Source organism: Callionymus lyra, chromosome 15 (assembly GCF_982586985.1).
Source record: "Callionymus lyra chromosome 15, fCalLyr1.hap1.1, whole genome shotgun sequence".
NCBI classification, from domain to species: Eukaryota; Metazoa; Chordata; class Actinopteri; order Syngnathiformes; family Callionymidae; genus Callionymus; species Callionymus lyra.
In genome coordinates, this window is record NC_141832.1 from 9,331,468 (window position 1) to 9,355,302 (window position 23,835).

Here is a 23,835-nt window from a genome sequence, read left to right on the forward strand (position 1 = left end):
CACCAGGCAGCAAAAAAAAAGAAGATAGAAAAACACACGTCTGCGTTCTTTACCTCCACCCGTCAAACTCCATCACACCAGGGGCCAAAATCATCAAACACTCCCGTCGAATACCTCGAGTTCCTTCCATACGTTTGACGGTTTCTGCTCGATGATCTTTTTCCAGGATACGTCATCCACTGAAATCAGTGACGCCGTGACAGTGAACCTAACGTTTGAAATGTTAAAACTGTTTTTTTAAGCATTTAATTCTGTATTTTCTGAATAATCAAATTCCGTTTTTTTTTATTAAATAATTATTTTACACATTGAGCGTAATATTCAAACTCAAATTATTTGATAATATTTTTTCTATATTAAATATATTTCAATTTGTAGCCTTTTTTAATTCAATATTAAAAGTTAATAACTATTGAGCTACTTGATTGAACTTTCAACCAATCGTGCGACGCACAGACGATCATGTGACCATGAAGAAGACACTGGAGATTTTACAGCTTAATTTAAAAGTTAGTGCATGAGGCTCTGTGTTCGATTGGATTCGTCTGATGTTACTACTGTACAAACCTTTTTTTTACTTTACATTTAAAAGAGATTTAAAAATGTTACATTTCATTTTTTAACTATTTGAATGACAATATCAAGCTTTATGTGTAAAAAACATTCAATAGAAAATACTAGATTAAAAAAATTCAAAACTTTAAATCAACAAATTATTGAATTCAATTTAGAAATATAAAATGCTTGAAAAAAACTAGTTTCAACATTTTCAAAATTCAATTACATGTATTTTTTTGATTTGGCAGCCACTGACGACGACAGTTTGACGCGTCCCGGCAGCCCCTGGGGAGCTGGGACTCTTCCCGAGGTCGTGGCCCCTCCTGCTCCTGTGCCGCTGCTGCCGAAGGCGGGAACCGCCGCCGGAGCTCCACCTCCAGGTGTCGAAGAGCAGTTAAAATGACGTGCGGGACGAGGGAGTCTCATCTTCATCCTGGTCTCCTTGACGATCAGCCTTCGCTCCAGCGCCAGCAGAGTGAGTATTGAACCGGCAACTCTCTCCTAGAAGCAGAATAACATCTCCGGTCACCGCCGAAACCTTCTGACCTCCTGACCTCCTGCTCACCGTCGAGCTTGGCCGGACCCACCAGGCGCACCTTATAAGGTCGTGGCACACGGTGCGGCTGAGACGACCGGCGTCCCCCTCTTTTGGGCTCCCCGGGTCCAGCGGGAGAGCAAGGTTAGCCAAACATGGGCATCCCGGCGTGGCAGCCGACCGCTCTGATTCTAGTCGTGTTGTTGCTGCTGCTGCTGCTTCTGGGATTTTACGCGGGTTTGAAACCCAGAGAAACCACCGAGACCACCCGGACCGCTCCGTGAGTAGAACCTGTCCACGGTGTGCCCATGTGGTCTTCAGGGTCCGAGAGGATGATGAGGATGAAGATGCTGGTCTGTTGTATCTTCATCATGTTGTGCACAAAGGTGTCGCGACATTCTCTCTCAGAACTGTGGAGGTCAGAAGGTCGGCAGGTGCGACGAGTCCTTCAGTCCCGGAAAAACTCGTCCAATCAGTCTTATGTCAGGGACTCGGTGTAGAGCATCTATTTAGCAACAGGTTGTAACTTCTTTAATTTGTTTTGAAACAAAAAGATGTCCAAAAATCAGCTTTGAAAGCTGCTGGAGTCCCTGTATCCTCTCGTCCTCAGTCATCACAATGATCTCGCAGGATCTTGTCGTAATGACTGCTGCCATCTGGTGGCTAGAAGTCGCATGTTACTATCTGTATCTGACGACTCTTGCTCCCTCCACAGGCCAGCGGTCCAGCGCAGGTCAGAGGTCAACGTCCCAGAGGTCATCGACGAGCCAGATCTTCTCCGCCAATCCCAGATATCCAAGATGGCCGACCCGGCGGCAGACGACGGCAAGTACCTCTTCCTGGAGAACGACTTCCGCAACAGCGGCGTGGCTCAAGCCGACTGGATGGGCAAGAAGATGGTCTGGATCCCGTCGGAGAGCGATGGGTTCGAGGCGGCCAGCCTGAAGGAGGACAAGGGCGAGGAGGTAAGAGGGCGAACCCTCAAGGTCGCGTGGTTTGAGGTGGTTCCGTCTTCTGCCGCAGGTGCTGGTGGAGCTGTCCAACGGTCGCAAGAAGACCGTGAACAAGGAGGACATCCAGAGGATGAACCCGCCCAAGTTCAGCAAGACGGAGGACATGGCGGCGCTGACGTTCCTCAACGAGGCGTCGGTTCTGCACAACCTGAAGGAGAGATACTTCTCCAGCCTCATCTACGTGAGAACCTTCTGAGCATCGTAGACGAGTGTTTGTCTTCACTTCATCATGTCAGCACAAGCCGCTCTTATATGGACCGGAACCTCAGGCTCTGTCTTAGAACCTTTTGCACTGGACGAGTGGAAACACTCGTGTAGTATCTTTAACATCTTCATCTTCATCATCATCATCATCATTGTCATCTTCACCATTAACATATTCATCTATCAAATCACCATCTTCTTCATATTTAACATTGTCATCTTCATCATCATCTTCATCATATTTAACAATTTCATCTTTGTCTTCATCATCACCATCATCATCATCATCTTCATCATCTTCATCATCTTTAACGTTGTCATCTTCATCATCTTCATCTTCATCTTCATCTTCATCTTCATCCTCATATTTAACATTGTCATCTTAATCGTCATTACTATTATCTTCATCATTGTCATCTTAAACTTCATCATCATCATCATCATCATCATCATCATCATCTTTAACATTGTCATCTTATTCTTCATCATCATCATCTTCATCATCATCATCATCATCTTTAACATTGTCGTACTAATCTTCATCATCTTCACCTTCATCATCTTCATCATCGTCATCTTCATCATCTTCTTCATCATATTCATCATCATCATCTTCATCATCCTCTTAATCGTCTTCATCATCTTCTTAATCCTCTTCATCATCATCATCCTTATCATTGTCATCTTCAACATTATCTTCATCTTCATCAAAATCATCATTTTCTTCTTAATTTTCATCATCATCATCATCTTCTTCACCACCTTCATCCTCCAATTAATTTAATAATCATCATTATAACCATCATCTTTATCATCATCTTCATCAGTATCATCATCATTGTCTTTTCTTCTTCATCGTCATTATTTTAATCGTTGCTATCACCTTCCTCATCATCACATCATCATCATCATCATCATCATCATCATCATCATCATCATCATCATCATCATCATCATCATCACATCATCATCATCATCATCATCATCATCATCACATCATCACATCATCACATCATCACATCATCATCATCATCATCACATCATCATCATCATCATCATCATCATCATCATCACATCATCACATCATCATCATCATCATCATCATCATCATCATCATCACATCATCACATCATCATCATCATCATCATCATCATCATCACATCATCACATCATCATCATCATCATCATCACATCATCACATCATCATCATCATCATCATCTTGAAAAGTACATGCACACCAACCACCGAACCAAAACAAACACCAGAACACACATATACACAAAGAGAAAGACACAGCTCTAAGATCAACACAACAACTCTGAACAAACACACTTTACATGTCATGTCTTAGAAACCGTGTACTGGACCAGAGGTTTGTGTTGTGATGCTAACGTGGCTCACTTGTGTCTCCAGACGTACTCGGGACTCTTCTGCGTGGTGGTCAACCCTTACAAGATGCTGCCCATCTACTCGGAGAAGATCATCGAGATGTACAAGGGCAAGAAGCGCCACGAGGTCCCGCCGCACATCTACTCCATCACCGACAACGCCTACCGCAACATGATGCAGGGTGAGCCGCTCTAGGGGTCGCCCCCAGAACTGTCCCTGCTACAGGTTCCATCATGGAGTCCTAGAACATCATCTCGGCTTCTCCGGCGCCTACAGGTGTCCCGGCGCCGCCGAGCACTCTAGATGTGTCACTCACTGGGTGACCTCTGACCTCACGTTAAACTTCCACTGAGCAGAAAAAAGGCCCTACAAGGAGCTGAGGAGAGATTAGAGGAGACGGCGTCTATTCTTAGAAGCCGCAAACGATGGTTAATCTCCCAGAACCAACGTGTGCTCATGTTTGGTCAGTTCCAGTGAATTACGCCTTCATCTCTCTCTTTGACAGATCGCGAGGATCAGTCCATCCTCTGCACGTGAGTCTGCACACACACTTCCAGGGAGGGGGGAAGAGAGGAAGGTCCTGAACAACAAGAACCATCAGGATGTTGTTTGAGTGACAGCATCGACGATTGTGTTTGTTGCATGTCCATGTTTCAACACTAGAGGGGAGTCTGGAGCCGGGAAGACGGAGAACACGAAGAAGGTGATCCAGTACCTGGCCATGGTCGCCTCCTCTCACAAGGGGAAAAAAGATGTGAGTTATTTGGTTGCCATGGTGACCTACACATCAGTGTGTATCAATAAACTTCTCGTATTGTGTTGTTTCTCCACAGCAGCAGCAGCAGCCACAACAACCAGGATCCTTGGCCTTTGTGAGAACGACGCTCCGTAGAGTTTGATTTATTTTGATTTATTCGGATTCTTTTCTATCTGAACTCATCTTTGTGTCAGTGTTTAGGGAACAGTCTGACGTCAAGGACACAGTATATTGTAAGAGGAACAGGATAGTGTTGAGGGAACGGTCTAGAGATGAGGGGACAGTCTAGTGTTGAAGGAACGGTTAATGTTAAGGGAGAGTGTAGAGTAGAGGGAACAGTCTAGTGTTGAGGGAACAGTATAGAGTTGAGGGATCAGTCAAGAGTTAAGGGAACAGTCTTGTGTTGAGGGAACAGTCTAGTGTTGAGGGAACAGTCTTGTATTCAAGGTACAGACTAGAGTTGAGGGAAGAGTCTTGAGTTAAAGGAACAGTCTAGTGTTGAGGGAACAGTCTTGTATTGAAGGAACAGTCTAGTGTCGAGGGAACCGTCTAGTGTGAAGGGAACAGTCATGAGTTGAGGGTACAGTCATGAGTTGAGGGTACAGTCTAGAGTTGGGGGATCAGTCTTGTGTTGAGGGAACAGTCTAGTGTGGAGGGAACAGTCTAGAGTTGAGGGATCAGTCTTGTGTTGAGGGAACAGTCTAGTGTGGAGGGAACAATCTAGAGTTGAGGGATCAGTCTTGTGTTGAGGGAACAGTTTGTGTTAAGGGAAGAGTCTAAAGTTGAGGAAACATTCTATAGTTGAGGGATCAGTCTAGAGTTGAGGGAACAGTTTTGTGTTGAGGGAACAGTCTAGTGTTGAGGGAACAGTCTAGAGTTGAGGGAAAAGTCTTGTGTTGAGGGAACAGTCTAGTGTCGAGGGAACAGTCTAGTTTTGAGGGAACAGTCTAGTTTTGAGGGAACAGTCTAGAGTTGAGGGAACAGTCTAGAGTTGAGGGAACAGTCTAGAGTTGAGGGAACAGTATTGTGTTGAGGGAACAGTCTAGTGTTGAGGGAATAGTCTTGTGTTGAGTAAACAGTCTTGTGTTGAGGGAACAGTCTAGTTTTGAACAAAAAGTCTTGTGTTGAGGGAACAGTCTAGTGTTGAGGGAATAGTCTTGTGTTGAGTAAACAGTCTTGTGTTGAGGGAACAGTCTAGTTTTGAAGAAAAAGTCTAGAGTTGAGGGAACAGTCTAGAGTTTAGGGAATAGCCAACTGTAAAAAGGGTGAGTTCACCCAAAATGGTGATACTTGTAACTTTAGCTTTTTACTTTTTACAAACGCACATAAAATGTACAGACTCTGAATAATTACTTGTGTTGACCTTTCATTGCCAAATGGATGTTAGAGATGAACACCAGGTATTTGGATGTTATTAAGTGCAAATTTTTGGATAAAGATGAACACGAAGACAAGTGAACTATCACTTTACTGAACAGTCAATTATTAGAGGAACAGTTTAGTGTTGGAGAAACATTCTTGTGTCATGTGTAAGTATTGAGGAATACAAGGGGAGTCTCCGTGAAGCTCAGGATAAATTGAGCATCGATACAAATGTGCTTTGGCCTCACCTGCAGGGGGAGCTAGAGAAGCAGCTTCTTCAGGCTAATCCCATCTTGGAAGCCTTTGGGAATGCCAAGACTATCAAGAACGATAACTCTTCTCGATTTGTAGGTTCCACACAATATTTTACCTCTACAATTGGTTGTCACGTTAGTCACCCCATCTTGTCTATCCTCAGGGGAAGTTCATCAAGCTCAACTTCGATGTGACGGGGTTCATGGTCGGGGCGAACATCGACACCTGTATCCTTCTATCGAGGGTTGACCCTCCTGCTGATGCCACCAGAATCTTGCTTAACTTTCTGAATCAGATCTGTTGGAGAAGTCACGCTGCATCCGCCAGGCTAACACAGAGAGAGCATTCCACATCTTCTACTACATGGTGGCTGGTGCCAAAGACAAAATGAGAGGTGCACTTTGGTCTCCTTGGTGGGCAGGCTGTCCATGAAGAGCCACCAATTATTCTATGTTTCCAGAGGAGCTCCTGCTGGAGGATTTCAGCGGCTATCGGTTCCTGATGGCGGGTCATGTGGAAGTACCGGGGCAGGAGGACGACGAGCTGTTTGTGGAGACTCTGGAGGCGATGGAGATCATGGGCTTTACAGAAGAAGAGCGACTGGGTCTGTGTCGCAGATGTCCTGAAGATTAGGCCTATGTTTTGAGTTCTGGACAATCAATTGTTTGTTCTTATGCAGGGATGTTTAAGGTTGTGTCCACCGTCCTCCAGCTAGGAAACATCAAGTTTGAGAAGGAGAGGAACAACGAGCAGGCTACCATGCCAGACAACACCGGTACTCTCATCCTGTTCAAAATTTCTGTTGGTATTTCAGATTTGGGGAAAAGACAGGCTTCCTAGAAGATCAATGAGATACTGGATTATTTTCTTGAGAAAAAAAAGCCACATTTTGAAGTCTACCGCATGATTCTTACATTCTGTCTCTAGATGCAAATGGTTCTTTTCATTAATTTGAAGTTTGGGTGAGAACACCAGTGAATTTCGCACTGCCTCCTATCTTAGGATAGAAGAAGTTGCTTTGAGTACCCCTGGACAGCAGGAACTTTTCTTGGCTTAGTCTCTTGTTTGAGTCATTCCCAGAACTTCCTAGATCCAACCAGGGATCATACACCCGATAAACAAGCTAACTATGTCTTCCTCTGCTCCTAGCCGCCCAGAAGGTTTGTCACCTTCAAGGCATTAACGTCACAGACTTCACTCGAGCCTTCCTGACTCCCAGGATCAAAGTGGGCCGAGAAGTGGTGCAAAAGGCCCAGACCAAGCAGCAGGTGAGAAACTCACTCATGTGGAATTTGCAGTAAACTGGCACCGCTGACATTTGACCATTTAATACCAATAAATGTCTCATTGTGCGTCGATTTAAGTCTTCAATGTAAAATAATCTTAATGCACTACCTTCCTTAACCTTGTTATATGTCTGAGGCTGTGCTTTGCCTCCCACAGGCGGACTTTGCTGTTGAGGCCCTAGCCAAGGCCATGTATGAGCGTTTGTTCCGTTGGATCCTGGCCCGGGTCAACAAGACTCTGGACAAGAGCAAACGACAGTCCTCATCCTTCCTGGGAATCCTGGACATCGCTGGCTTTGAAATCTTTGAGGTGACTCAGAGTCAGGAGAACCACTGTGTGTTAGTAAATCTGTCGTGGTTCAGAAAAACTGAAAACCCGATGTGGATGTTTGTCTTTCTCCTGCTCAGGACAACTCCTTCGAACAACTCTGCATCAACTACACCAACGAGCGTCTGCAGCAGCTCTTCAACCACACCATGTTCATCCTGGAGCAGGAGGAGTACAAGCGCGAGGGCATCGAGTGGAGCTTCATCGACTTTGGTCTGGACCTGCAGCCTTGCATCGAGCTCATTGAGCGGCCGGTCAGAACCAAAACCACCTCTTTAACGTGTGTTGGCATGTGTCTAACTTTCGTGCTCTGTTCCCTGGTCCTGATCAGAACAACCCTCCTGGTATCTTGGCTCTGCTGGATGAAGAGTGTTGGTTTCCCAAAGCCACAGATGTTTCCTTTGTGGAGAAATTGTTCAACACACACGCGGGACACGTCAAGTTCAATAAACCCAAACAGCACAAGGACAAGCTGATGTTCACCGTCTTGCACTACGCGGGAAAGGTCACAAAATCCTTCTGCCTTTATGATTGTCATGGTCTTACACATGCCTTTGTTTAACTTCTGCTTCTGCTTACAGGTTGATTATAACGCAGCCAACTGGCTGACCAAGAACATGGACCCCTTGAATGACAACGTCACAGCACTGCTCAACAACTCGTCCAGCAATTTCATCCAGGATCTCTGGAAGGATGGTCAGTTAACACACCGAGTCTCTCAGGCCTCCTGGTGTCTGAAGTGTTGTGATTCTGACACAGCGGATCGAGTCGTGGGTCTAGAAACCATCACCAAGATGTCAGAAAGCTCAGTTCAAACATCCACTAAGTCCAAGAAGGGGATGTTCAGGACTGTGGGTCAGTTGTACAAGGAGTCGCTGGGCAAGCTCATGACAACGCTGCACAACACACAGCCCAACTTTGTACGCTGCATCATCCCCAACCACGAGAAGAGGGTAAAGTCCTTTAATCAATGAAATAACAATGATATGACAAACTGGCAAATGGTGATGACACTCTCATCCCCCTCCAGGCTGGGAAGATGGACGCCAACCTGGTGCTGGAGCAGCTGAGGTGCAATGGAGTACTGGAAGGAATTCGGATCTGCAGACAGGGATTTCCAAACCGTATAGTTTTCCAAGAGTTCCGACAGAGGTGAGGTGATCTTCAATGCTTCTAACAACTCTTCATTCACCCATCACTTATTTTTTGCATGTAGGTATGAGATTCTGGCAGCAAACTCGATCCCAAAAGGATTCATGGATGGGAAGCAAGCATGCTGCTTGATGGTGAGCAGATGTTAGCAGTGCTCTTGTTCTGGAATGTTCTCTGAGAACGTTTACCTCGACAGGTGAAGCACCTAGACTTGGACCCAAACCTGTTTCGCATCGGTCAGAGTAAGATGTTCTTCAGGACTGGAGTTCTGGCTCAGTTGGAGGAGGAGCGCGACATTAAACTCACAGTGGTCATCATCTCCTTCCAGGCCCAGGCTAGAGGGTTTCTGGCCCGCAAGTGAGTCGTTGACCTGGTCGGACTCAGATTCATAAAGTTTTAATACGAATGTGGAGCGGCCCGTGTTGTACATGTGACCAGAAGTGTTTTGTTTCAGGGCGTTCAACAAGCGTCAGCAGCAGCTCACTGCCATGAAGGTGATTCAGAGGAACTGCGCTTGTTACCTGAGGCTGAGAAACTGGCAGTGGTGGAGGCTATTTACCAAAGTACACTAGCACACACAGATGTACTTTTACCACATGGTGCCTCCACATCACAAACATCTTCTTGTTGGTCCTTCTTTATAAACATCATCCAGGTGAAGCCACTGCTCCAAGTTACCAGGCAGGAAGAGGAGATGGGCCAGAAGGATGAGGAGCTGAAATCAGCGAAGGAAGTGGCTGCTAAGAGTGAAGCAGACCTGAAGGAAGTCACTCAGAAACACACGCAGGTGAGTTGAAAGCTTACAATAGATCCCGCTGGACTTTGATGTCGGTTTGTGTGCAGTTGCTGGCTGATCGAGCTCAGCTGGAGTCCAAGCTGCAAGCGGAGACCGAGCTGTACACCGAGGCTGAGGAGATGAGGGTGCGACTGGAGGCCAAGAAGACAGAGCTGGAGGAAGTCCTACACGAGATGGAGGCGCGGCTGGAGGAGGAGGAGGACAGGAGCAGTGTCCTACAGCAGGAGAGGAGGGAGATGGAGCAGCAGCTTCAGGTGATAAAAGAATGTTTGACATCATGATCATATTGTTTTACCTTCCTGTTCTGAATGATCCTTGTCAGTCACTGGAGTCTCAACTCACTGCAGAAGAAGATGCTCGTCAAAAGCTCCACCTGGAGAAAGCCGGTGTGGAGTCGAAGGTGAAGAAGCTAGAGGAGGATGTGCTGTTGATGGAGGATCAGAACAACAAACTCCAAAAGGTAGAAGAGTACTTGAATAAGTCCAGAGCTTCTCTAAACTCTCTTTACTGTGTTCAGGAGCGGCAGCTTCTTGAGGAGCGCATGGCCGACCTCAACTCTAACCTTTCAGAAGAGGAGGAGAAGTCCAAGAACCTGACCAAGCTGAAGGCCAAGCACGAGTCCATGATATCCGACCTGGAGGGTGAGTCCTCAGTTGAACTGGGTTGTGTAATAGTGATCCATTATAGCGTTTGTTGTCCAGTTCGTATGAAGAAGGAGGAGAAGGCTCGTCAAGATGTGGAGAAGGCCAAAAGAAAGGTGGAGGCAGAGCTAAGTGACCTTCAGGACCAGAATGCCGACCTTCAATCTCAACTGGCCGAACTGCGAGCTCAACTCGCAAGCAAGGAAGACGAGCTGCAGGCCACTATGGCACGGTGAGACTGTGGAGACAGAAATCTAATGAGGATAAAACAATGTTTGAACATCTCTCAATGTCTCTTACCAGACTAGAGCAGGAGAGCAACCAGCGGGGGGCAGCTGTGAAAAAGATCCACGAGTTGGAGATGTTGCTGTCGGAACTGCAGGAGGATCTAGATGCCGAGCGAGTGGCCAGGTCAAAAGTCGAAGTGGCACGGCGGGACCTGGGTGAGGAGCTGAACGCCCTTAGGTCTGAGCTGGAGGACAGTCTGGACACCACCGCCGTCCAACAGGAGCTACGGTTTGTACACAATAGGAGTTGTACTGCAAGTTTGGGGATTGTAGTTGAGTGTGAGTGTCGCTTCTTCTACTGCAACTGAGAACTGTTTTGGTATGGCAGAGCCAAACGTGAACAGGAAGTGGCGATGTTGAAGAAAGTCATGGAGGAAGAGGCGCGGAGTCACGAGACTCAAGTCCAGGAGCTGCGTCAGAAACATAGTCAGGCTGTGGAAGAGCTCATGGAACAACTGGAGGCATCTAAGAGGGTATGTGTTGATGACATCATATATCAGTACATGTAATCTACTGACGCTTAACGTTCCCGGGCAAATGTACGATCACCAACAAATGCATGATTATGAAAAACATGCGATTACCAACAAACGACTTGAAAGGTGTGTTTTGTGGTTCTAGGTCCGTGCAGGTCTTGAGAAAGCCAAACAAGCTCTGGAGAAGGAGTTGTCCGATTCAAACGCAGACTTGCGATCTCTAGCAAGTGCCAAACAGGATGTGGAACACAAAAAGAAGAAGGTGGAAGGTCAACTCAATGACTTGCACTCCCGTTTCAATGAGAGCGAGCGACAGAGAACTGAACTGAGCGAGCGAGTCTCCAAAATGAATGTGAGTTTTTAACTGTAGAGGCGACAAAACCTACCATATAATGGCAACATATGTGTGTCCACAGATAGAGTTAGACAGCGTCACTGGTCTTCTGAACGACGTGGAAGGCAGAAATATCAAGTTGGGCAAAGATGTGTCAAGTCTGAGTGCACAACTGCAGGACACTCAGGTGAGTCTTTATGACCATCAAGTCTTGAATCATACTTTTGGTCTGTAATCAGAGGTTCCTGGTACATTTGCCTTTGCAGGAGCTGCTGAATGAGGAGACCCGTCAGAAGCTCCAGGTGTCGGGTCGACTGCGGCAGCTGGAGGACGAGCGACTCTGTCTGATGGAGCAGCTGGATGAGGAGAATGAGGTCAAGCGAGCTATGGAGAGACAACTGTCTGGTCTCAACACACAGGTCAGTTGGACGCCTAAGGTCCACAGTTAGGAGCTCAGCTGACTTTACTGACGTTCCCTCTCTCAGGTCGTCGACTACAAGAAGAAGTTGGACGACACGTCCGTAACTCTGGAGATGGTGGAGGAAACTAAGAAGCGACTTCAGCGGGACCTGGAGGCAATGAACTGTGAATTTGAAGAGAAGGCAACGGCACTGGACAAAGCAGACAAGAGTCGAGTGCGACTGCAGCAGGAGCTGGAGGACGTTCTGATGGAGCTTGATGCTCAGAGACAACTTGTGTCCAACCTGGAGAAGAAACAACGCAAGTTCGACCAGGTTAGAACCCCAACTCCAAAACCTGCTGCTAGTCTCCAGTAGATATCAGGATGTAATCTCACACATTGCATCTTCAGCTGCTGTCTGAAGAGCGAGCTGTGTCCTGCAAGTTTGCCGAGGAGCGAGACCGAGCAGAGGCAGAGGCCAGAGAGAAAGACACCCGAGTGCTGGCTTTGAGCCGAGCGCTGGAGGAGAACCAGGATGCTCTGGAGGAGACGGAGAAAATGGTGAAGCTGCTCCGGTTGGAGATGGAAGATCTCATCTGTTCTAAAGATGATGTGGGGAAGAACGTAAGAAACAATCGTTTTTCACCAGTGGGGTGAGAGGGACATCAATCTGTGTGTTGATCCTTTTTCCAGGTCCATGACCTTGAGAAGGCAAAGCGTGGGCTGGAGGCCCTGGTAGAGGAAATGAGGGCACAGATGGAGGAGCTGGAGGATGAGCTGCAGGCAGCTGAGGATGCCAAGCTGCGGCTCGAGGTCAACAATCAGGCCCTCAAAGCACAGCAGGAGCGAGAGCTGCAGGGTCGGGATGAGCTGGGAGAGGGAAAGAGGAAGATGTTGATCAAGCAGGTAAAGACTGATATTGACCGTGACACCTCAAAGTCAGCTAAGATAAGATTCTTTTCATGGTAAGGTGCGTGAGCTGGAGTCGGAACTGGAGGAGGAGAAGAAGCAGCGAGGTCAAGCATCTGCTACCAAAAAGAAGCTGGAAGGAGAACTGAAGGACTTGGAGGAGCAATTGGATGCCACTGGCAGGGGTCGTGAGGAAGCAGTCAAGCAACTGCGCAAGATCCAAGTGAGTAGATATCTGAAGTTCTCCTTGGGTCTGACTTGACTTCCTTGTCTATTGACCACGACCAACCACTGTTCTTCATTTCGCTCTACTTCCACAGGGTCAAGTCAAAGACCTTCAGAGGGATCTTGAGGACTCTCGAGCTGCCCAGAAAGAAGGCGTCACTGCTGTCAGAGAGTCTGAGCGGAAATCAAAAGCACTGGAGGCTCAGATAGTCCAGCTGCATGAGGTTAGATGCTTTCCAAGAGACACATGACATGAGTGATGGCTCTGAAGCCACTGGGGTACTAAAAAGATCTCAATCCTTTGTTCATGCAGGTGCTTGTGGCGACTGAGCGAGGCCGAAAACAGGCGGAGTTAGAAAGAGACGAGTTGGCGGAGGAACTGACCAATAACGCCTCTGGGAAGTTAGTGCCTCGACGGTTTTCTTTGCCTCTTCCGTCCTCATTCTGGGTTCTTCCCCCAGGTTCATGAATTCCGATGAAAAACGGCGACTGGATGCAAAGATCGGTCAACTGGAGGACGAACTAGAGGAGGAACAAGCCAACGTTGAGTTACTCAATGATCGACTGAGGAAGAGCCAGCAGCTGGTATGTTGGGGAATGCTTGGGAGTTGTTTTAAGTGACAAGGCCAAAGTATGTCACCAGGAAAGCCGGTCCACTTACCCATTTCAAACTCCTGGTTTCAGGTGGAGCAGCTCGGAGCAGATTTGGTTGCTGAGCGCTCATCCAGTCAGGGTCTGGAGGGATCCAGGCAGCAGCTGGAGCGACAGAACCGGGACCTGAAATCCAAGCTTCAGGAACTGGAGGGTCAGGGTCGCTCTAAACTCAAATCCTCTATCTCTGCCCTGGAGGTCAAGCTGAGGGAGGCGGAGGAGCAGGTGGAGGTGGAGAGCCGGTGAGCATTCACTTTCCCAGTGGGCCTTACCAAGGGTTACATGAACAGGTATGTTTGTGTGCAGAGAACGTCAGAATGTGACCAAGGGCCTAAAGCTGAAGGAGAAGAAGCTGAAGGAGCTGAGCCTGCAGATGGAGGATGAGAGAAAGCAGGCACAGCAGTACAAGGACCAGGTGAAGAAGAAGAAATAGAGTCACAAAAATAGAAGACACATGCGGTCAGGTCTTTCAGACTTGTGAGGTCCAACAGGTTGTTTCGAAGACATAATGCTTCCATAACTTTGAAGAAAAACAAGAACTACTCTCTCCAGTTCCTCTTAAGGGGCTCACAAGACATTCACAAGACCAAGACTGGTTTCGTTCTGCTCTTCCTGCAGGCGGAGAAGGGAAACTTGCGCCTGAAGCAGCTGAAGCATCAGCTGGAGGAAGTGGAGGAGGAGTCCCAGAGACTGACAGCCAGCCGAAGGAAGCTGCAGCGAGAGCTGGAGGAGGCGAGCGAAGCCAACGAAGCTCTGAACAGAGAGGTGACGTCCCTGCGGGGAAAACTCAGGTAAACCTGCACGTCTAGTTCTCTGTGTGAGCAGGAAGAGCTGTTTCTGAGTTGACTTAGACCTCCGTGGTAGCATGTCAGGCTTGAATGTCTTGAGGTCCAATGATAACTTTAGCTTCGGAGAGTTTTAGCTCGACTTCTTTTGCAGACGTGGTGGGGATTCAGGGCTGGTCAGTGCTCGGAGCAGTGGCGGCGGCGCCGTCAGCAGCTTCAGGGGTCTGAGTCTGAGCGGCAGCATCGCTAGGAGAAGCGCCACCGTGGAGAACTCTGTGGAACTACAGGAGGACATGCGTCGCTCCCCTTCCCCTTCCCCTCTACCCGATGACCATGACGACCTTGACGACAGCTACGACGACGACGAGTAGAACATCTTGACGCGGCACTGAGTCCATGAGTTTGTTTGAAAGTAAAACGTGTTCTTTGAGTTTGTTTTGATTGTTCGTGACACATTATTTACTCGTGTTTCCTCCAGCAAAATACTTGTGACATGAATGAAATCATCTTAATAAATACACTGGTTAGTAAACGGTCCTAATCTGACCCAAGGTTAATTTAATTAGAAATAATTCAGGATATTTATATATATATATATATATATATATATAAATGTGTGTGTGTCTTGTCTCCTAAACATATGACAACTTTTATTTTTGGAGGAATGATACGTCACGTGTTTGTTTGAATTAAACTGTAGTCGAGACCACACTTCGTCACTCCTTCATTTTACGACTCATATCAGAAGAAGAAAAAGAAGAAGAGGAAGATGGAACCGTAGAAATGACAGTCATGCTGTTCCCAGCTTCAACCACAAGAGGGAGACTTCGCTCTCGGGTTCATCAACTTGATGACGAGAAACGGTTAAATCTATTTATTAAAATTAATAAATAGATTAAGCCAACATTAATGAATATAAGGGAACTCAGATTAAAGAAGAGTTAAATGTTGCAAATATAAAGGATTCTAAAATACGATATGGAATGATCCCTCGCTATTGGTCGTTTCTTCCATCAATCAAATGACTCTTGTCTCTGATTGGTCACTTCCCTTCGAGCCTCGGAAGTGTCATTTTTTCGGAGGAAAAACTAGTTTTTAGCGACTCAAAACTCGGGCGGTTATGACTCCCGCGGGTCACTGATACAGGTGAGCGACCAGTCCTCGGCGACAAACCAAAGAAACTTGTTATAACTGAATTGTTTTTGTCACATTTTGTCGCTTCTTCACGCACGTTCCGCGAATCTTCTGTGTGTTGTTGTCACGAGCTAACGTTGTTCGCTAGCTCAGAACATTCCATAACAAATGCATGTTTGTGCTTAAAAATGTATTTTAATAACCTGTATTTAAGTTCAAATCACGTGTTTAGTGAGAAGAACAGAAGTGTCTGTTTCAGTTTTACTTCCTTAATGTGTTGAGATGAGTGTGTGAACTTTTCATCTCAGGAGACTTTTTAGGTCGTTTTGATTCATATTTGTTTAGTTTGACTGAAATGATGACAATATTAGTCATTGGGCTAAAAGAAGGTTTACTACTGTTATTACTAATACTTCTCAATACTATTGTCTGCCAAATGAACTGCTTTAACTTAAACTACTTCTCCACCACAGACTAGTGCATTCTCTCAATGGTAATATTGAGTTGTTTACTTTAAAAACAACATGTAATGTGTGAGTACACACGTATGTTTTTTGACATGTGTGTGTGAAAGTGTCTCATGCATGTGTTGAGTCTTGTAGGTGGAGCATTGGTGGAGCATCGGTGGACGTGCCGAGACACATCTGCTGTTGTTTGCTCTAATAATAACAACTTCTTCTCATGACTGTCGTTGGTTGTTGTGAGTTGACGTCCTGAGAGATGCGACTGTTGCGTCACGCTTGAGTAATACACATAACTTATCATACGCCCGAGAAAGTCCTGTGTGGCTGCATTGTCACGTGGAAAATCTTTTTTTTCTTTTCCATCTGACGCTTTTTTCTTCTAAATGCCAGTTGAACATCATGTTTGCTTGTGATGGTTGACAACGATCTTGTACATCGTCTTGCCTCAGGACAAATATATATGGATGGATGGATGGATAGATGGATAGATGGATAGATAGATAACGCAAAGAAAAGGATACAAAGATTGGCATAGAATCATCTTTTCGCTTCACTCCTGCCCCCAAACTCAGAATTAATCAGCCCAATGGCACGAGGAATGAATGAGTCCCTGAGTCTATTAGTGTTGCATCATGGGAGGAGCATTTGACTGTCATCATCCATGATGGACAGTAGTTTCTCCAGAGATGTCGTCTCTGCTATGTCGATTTTCTGGACTTCTGGATATCGATCGATATAAGGAATGGGAATCGTTCGAACGAATAATACTTTGAAGCTTCTTTGATGTACTGTAGTTGCGTGAGGGAGTCTGAAGTGACGCTATAGTTGGCAGAACGAAGCCCAATGGTACAGTTTTCTGGATGTACTGAATGTAAATTGGTTAATTAAGGGTTGTCTTTAGATTCAGTTGCTAGTAGGGATGTGAGAAATGGCAACTTTACGATACGATACTTGCATGATACAGGGTCAACGATACGATGTATCAAGTGATACTGTAGTAACAAGGATATATGTGTAGTGTTGTCTAGTACTTGACTCTGGTGTTGCAGAATTTACAGACCACATGACTCTTGACGAAGTCGTAACTGCTTAAATTTGTTTTCAAACCAAAATATGTCCAAACATCAGCTTTGAAAAGCTGCTGGAGTCACTGTATCCTCTCGTCCTCAGTCATCACTGGGATCTTGCAGGATTTCATTGCTCCTTTAGCTGTGGAGGACGTAATGACTGATGCCATCTAGCGGCTGGAACTTAAATTGCAACAAGAAAATTAACAAATTTGCATGTTAATAGTTAATAAAAATAAGAAAATGACTTAAATTTATACAAAACTTTATTGACGATAAGTGTATAAACCATAAAAGTACTATGACAAAATAATGTGTGATTTGAAAGCCAAGTGCCATGGAATATTGATACGGTATCTTGAAAAAAAGTATTGCAATATTTAATTGTATGGATACCTAGTTTTAACTGCACTTTTAGAGTATATAAATAAAGTGTGAAATCAGTAAATTAAAGGTTCAGCAACAGTTTCCGCTGAAAATATAGGCTTGAAAAATTGACAATGAGCCACAAAATAATACTCCCATGTTTAACATTTGCCGGGTGTCCAGTTCGCTGAACAAACAAAAACGATGATCATTCTCCGAGCGTGTAAGCGGGTCGCCGCCCCTGCAGGCTGACCTAAATTCTTTGTTTGGCAGCAGTAGAAGAAGAAATGGTTCACATTTAAAATACTGCGACGTCTGAACCGAAGACGTGTGTTGTTGTCGTAGGGTTTTGTCGGAGGTAGACGAGGAGGGAATGCACTTTGACATCGTTTCATGTGGTGGAGTTGCACCAGGTTCCTGTGGAACGTGGAGTGGAGTCGCTCCTCCCATGTGTCACAACAAGTCTGTTCAAACAAGTACCAGCAGGTCCGACTGGTCTCGGGGGGGGGGACCAAAACGATGATTTATGGATTTGAAAAACCATTTGTAGAAGATGTTTTTCAGTCTACAAACACTGATGACTAACAGAGGTCATGTGACCTCCTGACATTGTTACAGTCTGTTCTTGTTTCCTGCATTAAAGTTAGAGAGAGGATGTGTGTCGACACGAGCAGCCACTTCCTGTTGCTTCTGCTCACAACTTCTGCACTTGACACGTGTAAAGAGTTAGAGATAAAGTTGTAAAATCACAGTTTTTTTTTTGTTGATTTCAACATAAATAATCTGCTGATAAAGAAAAGTAGAGAAATGAAGTTAAATTAAAACTAATATTGATAAAATACAAATAAAATGACTAATTAACCCTAATTTCATACAAATCATTTAAAATTCATAAATATGATCATAGAGAATATTGTTTTTATTGATAATAACTCAGTGACGTCTGACTTTATTCATGCATCGTTGTATGCTAGTATATCAGTGATACATCACAGTATTTAATGGGTGTATTTGAACAATTAAAACGTTCAAACTTTGTATTGTTGTTTATTTTTTTATCTTTTTTTAATATTCAATACAATCATTTCTATATTGAAAGGTTATTTATTTTTAAACAATTGAATTAAAAAACACAAACTTTGATGCAAGAATTCAAATATTTAATAATTATGTTCTCAAAAATCAATTTTCTTTTAATTTGTAGTCTTTTAAATTCAATAAACAATGTTGGTTTAATAGCGTCACCAGACGATGCCAAATGAGAAGCGAGATATTTGATCGAATTTTCAGCCAATTGTGTGACGCGCAGACGATCACGTGACCACGTGGAAGCGCCGTCAATCATCATGCAACGGTTTTGTCATTTTTATATTGAATTTAAGAGGCTAGAAGTTGAAAAATATATCATTCAGAACATTTATTTTGGAGTTATTGGTATTAGAATATCAAACTATATGTGTAAAAAAATGTATTTAGAAAATATTCAAATTAAATAATAAAATTCAACCTTTCAATATAGAAAATATTTGAATTTAATTATTTAAATGTAAGATTCAACCATTTTAAATATAATATTCCGTTGGCACTGATATACTTCCATAATAACTTGGGTCAAAATGTTGCTCAGGTCGCGCATATATAACCCTGGTTCTCTGACAGCATGTCTGCGGAGGTGGATCTGCTGCTGCAGGAGGCGAAGGAGAGCATCGAGGCGGCGCAGAACTACCGCAGCGAGCTCCAGCAGAGGCTGCACGGACTCAACCAGGCCCGCAAACAGGTACGACCCGAAGACTCTCATCCTCCCTGGTCTCCAGCGTGAGCCCAGAAGAATATCCTCTTCCTTCCGCCGCTCGGAACAATATCGCCACTTCCTGTTTGGTGGCGGCGACAGTGAGTCACCGTGATGACCTCCTAGATGTTTGGGAAAGATGGGATCAGATAAAAAGTCTCTCGGGAGACGAGGTTCCAGACCCCGACTGTGGCGTATCTGTTCCCCTCGGCGTCGCTCGTGCCAAATGTTTTTCTTCCATGTTTTTGGAAGCGTCGGCTCAGGAAACTTCTGGAGCATAAACGGCTCTGATCAGTAGGTCTGGACGCAGCTTCCTGTTCGCTATGAGAGACACGCAGCCGTCAACAGACGCCGAACTGATGACAATGTCCTCGATCATTGTCCCACGTCTCACCAGCAGGGGGCGGCAGATTGACCGTGACTCTTGTCCCCCCTCAGGTCCGCGGCAGCTCCAGTCAGGCCAGAGATGCCCTCCGGAGGCACTTTGCCGAACTGCAGACGACGGCCGCCCGCCTGCTGACGGAGCGACTGGACGCGCTGCTGTCCGAGGTGGACGTGGTGGAGGCGGAGAGTGTCAAACCTCTGGACGAGTGCCAGAGTCTGATCGAGCACGGAGTGAGTCAGGCCGACGAGCTGCTGCGAGAAGGTCAGTGATGTTTGAAGAACAATGTTTGTGATGAAGGTTCACCCACAAACACGCATGTATACACGCACATCTACACAAATACACCCACACACACACACATGTATACATACACATCTACACAAATACACCGACACACACACATGTATGCACACACATCTACACGAATACACACACACACACACACACACACACACACACACACACACACATGTATACACACATCTACACAAATACACCCACACACACACATGTATACACACACACATCTACACAAATACACACACATCTACACAAATACACCCACACACACATGTATACACACACGTATACACACACATCTACACAAATACACCCACTCACACACACACACGCGTATAGGTACACATATTTAATAATGTATGCACACACGCACGTAGAGATATGCACACACTCATACATGTTTTCACGGACGCACGCACACACACATGTATACACACGCATCTACACAAATACACCCACAGACAGATGTACACATGCTTAGGTACACACATGTAATTAGGCATACACACACTCATACATGTAATGTATGAGTAATGCGGAAAAAGCCTTTTCTCTGCACACGCCACAACTGGGGTCGCTTGAGGTATGCTAAAGCACAAGGTGCTGTGGACTGGAATAAGGTGCTGTGGACTGATGAAACCAAAATAGAGTTATTTGGGCATAAATGGGGGCGTTATGCATGGCGGAAAAAGAACACGGCATTCCAAGAAAATAACTTTCTGCTTACAGTAAAATTTGGTGGTGGTTCCATCATGCTGTGGGGCTGTGTGGCCAGTGCAGGGACGGGGAATCTTATTAAAGTTGAGGGGCGCATGGATTCCTCTCAATATCAGCAGATTCCGGAGAACAATGTCCAGGAATCAGTAACAAAGTTGAAGTTGCGCCGGGGCTGGATCTTTCAACAAAACAATGATCCTAAACACTGCTCAAAATCTACTTAGGAGTTCATGCAGAGGAACAAGTATAACGTTCTGGAATGGCCATCTCAGTCCCCAGACCTGAATATTATTGAAAATGTATGGTTCGATCGAAACCCTAGGGGTTCGGTGAGTCGGTCTCAGGGGTTTCGGCAGAGCCTCTGCCGCAGAGGTCCGGACACACCCGAATTATCGTATAAATTCGTGATGACACACAGCGCTTGGCCATCACTGGCTGCAGATGATCATGCTTCACTTTTTGGCCAATCCGTGCTGCGGTGAATTTAGTGCTCAGTAGTCAACGTGCAACTGTCGTGGTAGTACGTCGTGTGATTTCTTTGTTAATATTTTAATCCATACTAACTATGTTGGGAAAAAGAAGAAAGTGGTCGGACGAATATGTACAACATGGATTCACACGTATAGGGAATGTGATGGGAGTGAGCGTACTATCTGCATGATTTGTAACGCCAAGGTGAAACTTTTGAAACTTAAATACACACACAAACACACATTTTCACACACATGTACACACACTCGCACATGTACAAAAATGTACACAAAAACACGAATCCACACACACTGTAACACACAAAAACGCATAAATTCACACACACAACATACACAAACAAGAACCCACGTTCACATACAGACACACACACTGTTATCCACATGTATACACACGTTCAGGCGAGTTGTGATAGAGCATTGAGTTTGACTCGACAACTTTGTGTGTGTGTGTGTGTGTAGGAGAGGCGGCTCTGCGTTGTGGACTCGGTGAGAAAGAGGACCAGCTTGGCCGGTTCACTAAGAAGGCTCTGCACATCCACCTGGACAGGTGAGCAGGAAGGACCAGTAGGAGGCTTAAAGAAACGTAACGGACTAAATGAAATCTTGTACTTCTGTTCACGGTCCAGTCTCCCTGAAGTGCCAGCTCTGGTGGATGTGCCGAGCGTCTCCGCACAGCTCGACGACTCGCTGCTTGCTCTGCTGCGAGAACGAGCCGTCCGACATGGTTCTGTGTCTTCACATCCGCCCGTGCTGATCGAGGAGCTGCAGGAGAGACCTGGGGCGGTCCTGGTGCGCTGGTGCAAGGTCAGTGCACACACACACACTCTCACACACACTCTCACATACACTCTCACACACAGTCGGAGGTTCATTCTCGTTCTCCGCCAGGTGGACGAGGACTTCACTGCGGCTGAATATCGGGTGCAGTACCGGCTGTCCAGCAGCGGAGGGATCCAGTACGAAGAGGCTTACGTCGGCCGCGACTCCGAGTTCCTGGTCCTCAACCTGGACCCCCGCAAGGACTACCTATTCAGAGTCTGTGCTCGGGCAGAGGGTCGCACCGAGTGGAGTCCCTGGAGTGTCCCACAAGTCGGATACACCACGCTGGCCCCTCACGGTAGGACATTCAGAGTTCTGGTCTGTTGGGAGCGCCGCTGAGTCACCGTGTGTTTCCAGTGTGGTCGCCCGGGTCCGACGGCTTTATCCTGAGCAGCAGGAAGAACATCGCCCTGAGGAACGACTCGTCTCAGACCCGCTGTCCCGTCATCTACTCGCAAACTCCGACTCACTATTGTGGCCAGACCCTCACCTTCAAGTGAGTACACAAACACACAAAGATACACAAATATCTGACCTTCTTTCCTGCTACTTCAGGATCTTGGCAGCGGGTAAACCAGACCAGACCGATGGTCTCGGGGTCAGCATAGACAATGATCGAGGAGCCGGTTCTCTGCAGAGAGACCAGGCCGTGTGCATCTCCACAAATGGTAGAGTCCTGCACAAACACACTCACACACACATGCACTCACACGTGTCTGTGGTCTTTAAGGCGCCGTCTTCGTCAACGGTAAAGAAATGACCAACCAACTTCCCTCCATCTCCGTCGGCTCCTGCGTGACCTTTGACATGGAGCAGGTCCACCTGCTGCCCAACAACAACAACAACCTGAACGACGGCTTCAAGCTCCGCGTCACGATCGGGTCGGGGAACCGCGAGGTGGTCTTCGACTGGCAGCTGGAGTCGGCCGGGGACCGCCTCTTCTTCGGGTGCTGCTTCGTCCACACAGGCTGGAAAGTTCTAGTCTTTTAGCAGGGTTTTAGCGGGGAATGGGGAGTGCTGTTTTTTCGTAGTCTCCTCCGGGTACTCCAGCTAACTTATCAACCATGTTGACGTTTGTCGAAGCACAAACTTTCCCTTTGATGTTCGTCAATCAATCGTGTCACACCACCGTTAGTTTTTTTCACTTCCTGTTTATGAACCATATTCAAATGAGGAAAGCTGACGACAGCGCCCTCATCTGTACATAACAACTTTGATGATACAGTGTTCGCATTTAAGCTAACCTTGGGTCTTTTAGTATTTTTCACCTTCAAGCATATTGTGGAGCCAGATTGTTTTTAGTATTTTAGCACGACCAGTCCATGTGTTTCACGGTTTTTTTCCAAACATTTGTCAGTATCGATCTCATCAGCAGCGGATGGTAACTCCAGGTTCTACTTCATGCATGCTCTGCCCTCTACAGACAGTTACGCGTCACGCGTAGAACCACTGTTATATAGATAACCTGGGGATATGCTCTCATTTCCACATAGTGTTGAACCAACAAAGAGCCGTTACTTTAGATTTATTTACCGTCCGAAAGTCTTCGCAGTCGTCCTGGGACATCCACCCGGTCTAGTCAAAACATGTGATGTGTTCAAGGAGTGTTGGATTATTTTACCGGTCGATGCTTTTGTTTCTTTTCATATCATGTGCAAGAGGGTTCTGCTGTGATTGGATAAATTATTGAGGGCGTGGAACTCGCACCATTTCGAGTCGAGAGAACAACTTCTACGAGGAAAAGTTGAAGGTACAAGTTTGTCGGTGAGCAACACAAACCTCATTAAAACTGTGACGAGGGAAACTGCGACCCCTGCTGGAGGAGTCTTTGTCGTGTTTTTCCTCAGTTTTTAAAAATAAAACTTTATTAACTTTGACTTATTTTCTCTCTTTGGAACCAACAGTATTGAAGGTATTTGTATATTTATTGTTAAAACAAAACTACATTTGCATCAAGTG

The 23,835-nt window shown here is 45.9% G+C and overlaps 2 protein-coding genes across 2 annotated transcripts; both read left to right on the forward strand.

Annotated features, from left to right (window-relative positions):
* Window positions 1–1,893: 1,893 nt before the first annotated feature.
* Window positions 1,894–15,050, forward strand: LOC148064822 (myosin-14-like). Its single transcript, XM_087810170.1, has 42 exons — window positions 1,894–2,058; window positions 2,117–2,287; window positions 3,725–3,881; window positions 4,206–4,233; window positions 4,364–4,469; window positions 4,534–4,572; window positions 6,074–6,166; window positions 6,238–6,301; window positions 6,370–6,468; window positions 6,535–6,678; window positions 6,754–6,849; window positions 7,224–7,342; window positions 7,518–7,670; window positions 7,769–7,942; window positions 8,020–8,193; window positions 8,270–8,384; window positions 8,448–8,641; window positions 8,719–8,840; window positions 8,905–8,974; window positions 9,037–9,197; window positions 9,295–9,403; window positions 9,496–9,627; window positions 9,684–9,890; window positions 9,959–10,096; window positions 10,154–10,277; window positions 10,338–10,509; window positions 10,581–10,793; window positions 10,893–11,037; window positions 11,186–11,392; window positions 11,457–11,561; window positions 11,641–11,793; window positions 11,860–12,108; window positions 12,186–12,398; window positions 12,468–12,680; window positions 12,745–12,906; window positions 13,004–13,132; window positions 13,222–13,310; window positions 13,370–13,493; window positions 13,593–13,801; window positions 13,866–13,974; window positions 14,178–14,350; window positions 14,499–15,050. Exons 1-42 carry the CDS (start codon window positions 1,894–1,896, stop codon window positions 14,713–14,715), a joined length of 6,036 nt encoding a protein of 2,011 aa, XP_087666296.1. The 3' UTR covers window positions 14,716–15,050.
* A 346-nt stretch (window positions 15,051–15,396) lies between these two features.
* crlf3 (cytokine receptor-like factor 3) lies at window positions 15,397–23,753 on the forward strand. The gene is made up of 9 exons (XM_087809936.1): window positions 15,397–15,490; window positions 19,035–19,152; window positions 19,603–19,810; window positions 21,517–21,604; window positions 21,684–21,861; window positions 21,946–22,174; window positions 22,234–22,372; window positions 22,432–22,544; window positions 22,607–23,753. The coding sequence occupies exons 2-9, from the start codon at window positions 19,036–19,038 to the stop codon at window positions 22,864–22,866; spliced, it is 1,332 nt and encodes a 443-aa protein (XP_087666062.1). The 5' UTR covers window positions 15,397–15,490; window position 19,035; the 3' UTR covers window positions 22,867–23,753.
* The last annotated feature ends 82 nt before the right edge of the window (window positions 23,754–23,835 follow it).

Coding starts and splice junctions, on each gene's coding strand:
- LOC148064822 (XM_087810170.1), top strand. CDS start 1,894: ATGGCCGACCCGGCGGCAGACGACGGCAAGTACCTCTTCCTGGAGAAC. Junction 12,907..13,003: donor AGCAACTGCGCAAGATCCAA/GTGAGTAGATAT, acceptor CTACTTCCACAG/GGTCAAGTCAAAGACCTTCA. Junction 14,351..14,498: donor TCCCTGCGGGGAAAACTCAG/GTAAACCTGCAC, acceptor CTTCTTTTGCAG/ACGTGGTGGGGATTCAGGGC.
- crlf3 (XM_087809936.1), top strand. CDS start 19,036: ATGTCTGCGGAGGTGGATCTGCTGCTGCAGGAGGCGAAGGAGAGCATC. Junction 19,811..21,516: donor CGACGAGCTGCTGCGAGAAG/GTCAGTGATGTT, acceptor GTGTGTGTGTAG/GAGAGGCGGCTCTGCGTTGT. Junction 21,605..21,683: donor CTGCACATCCACCTGGACAG/GTGAGCAGGAAG, acceptor TTCACGGTCCAG/TCTCCCTGAAGTGCCAGCTC.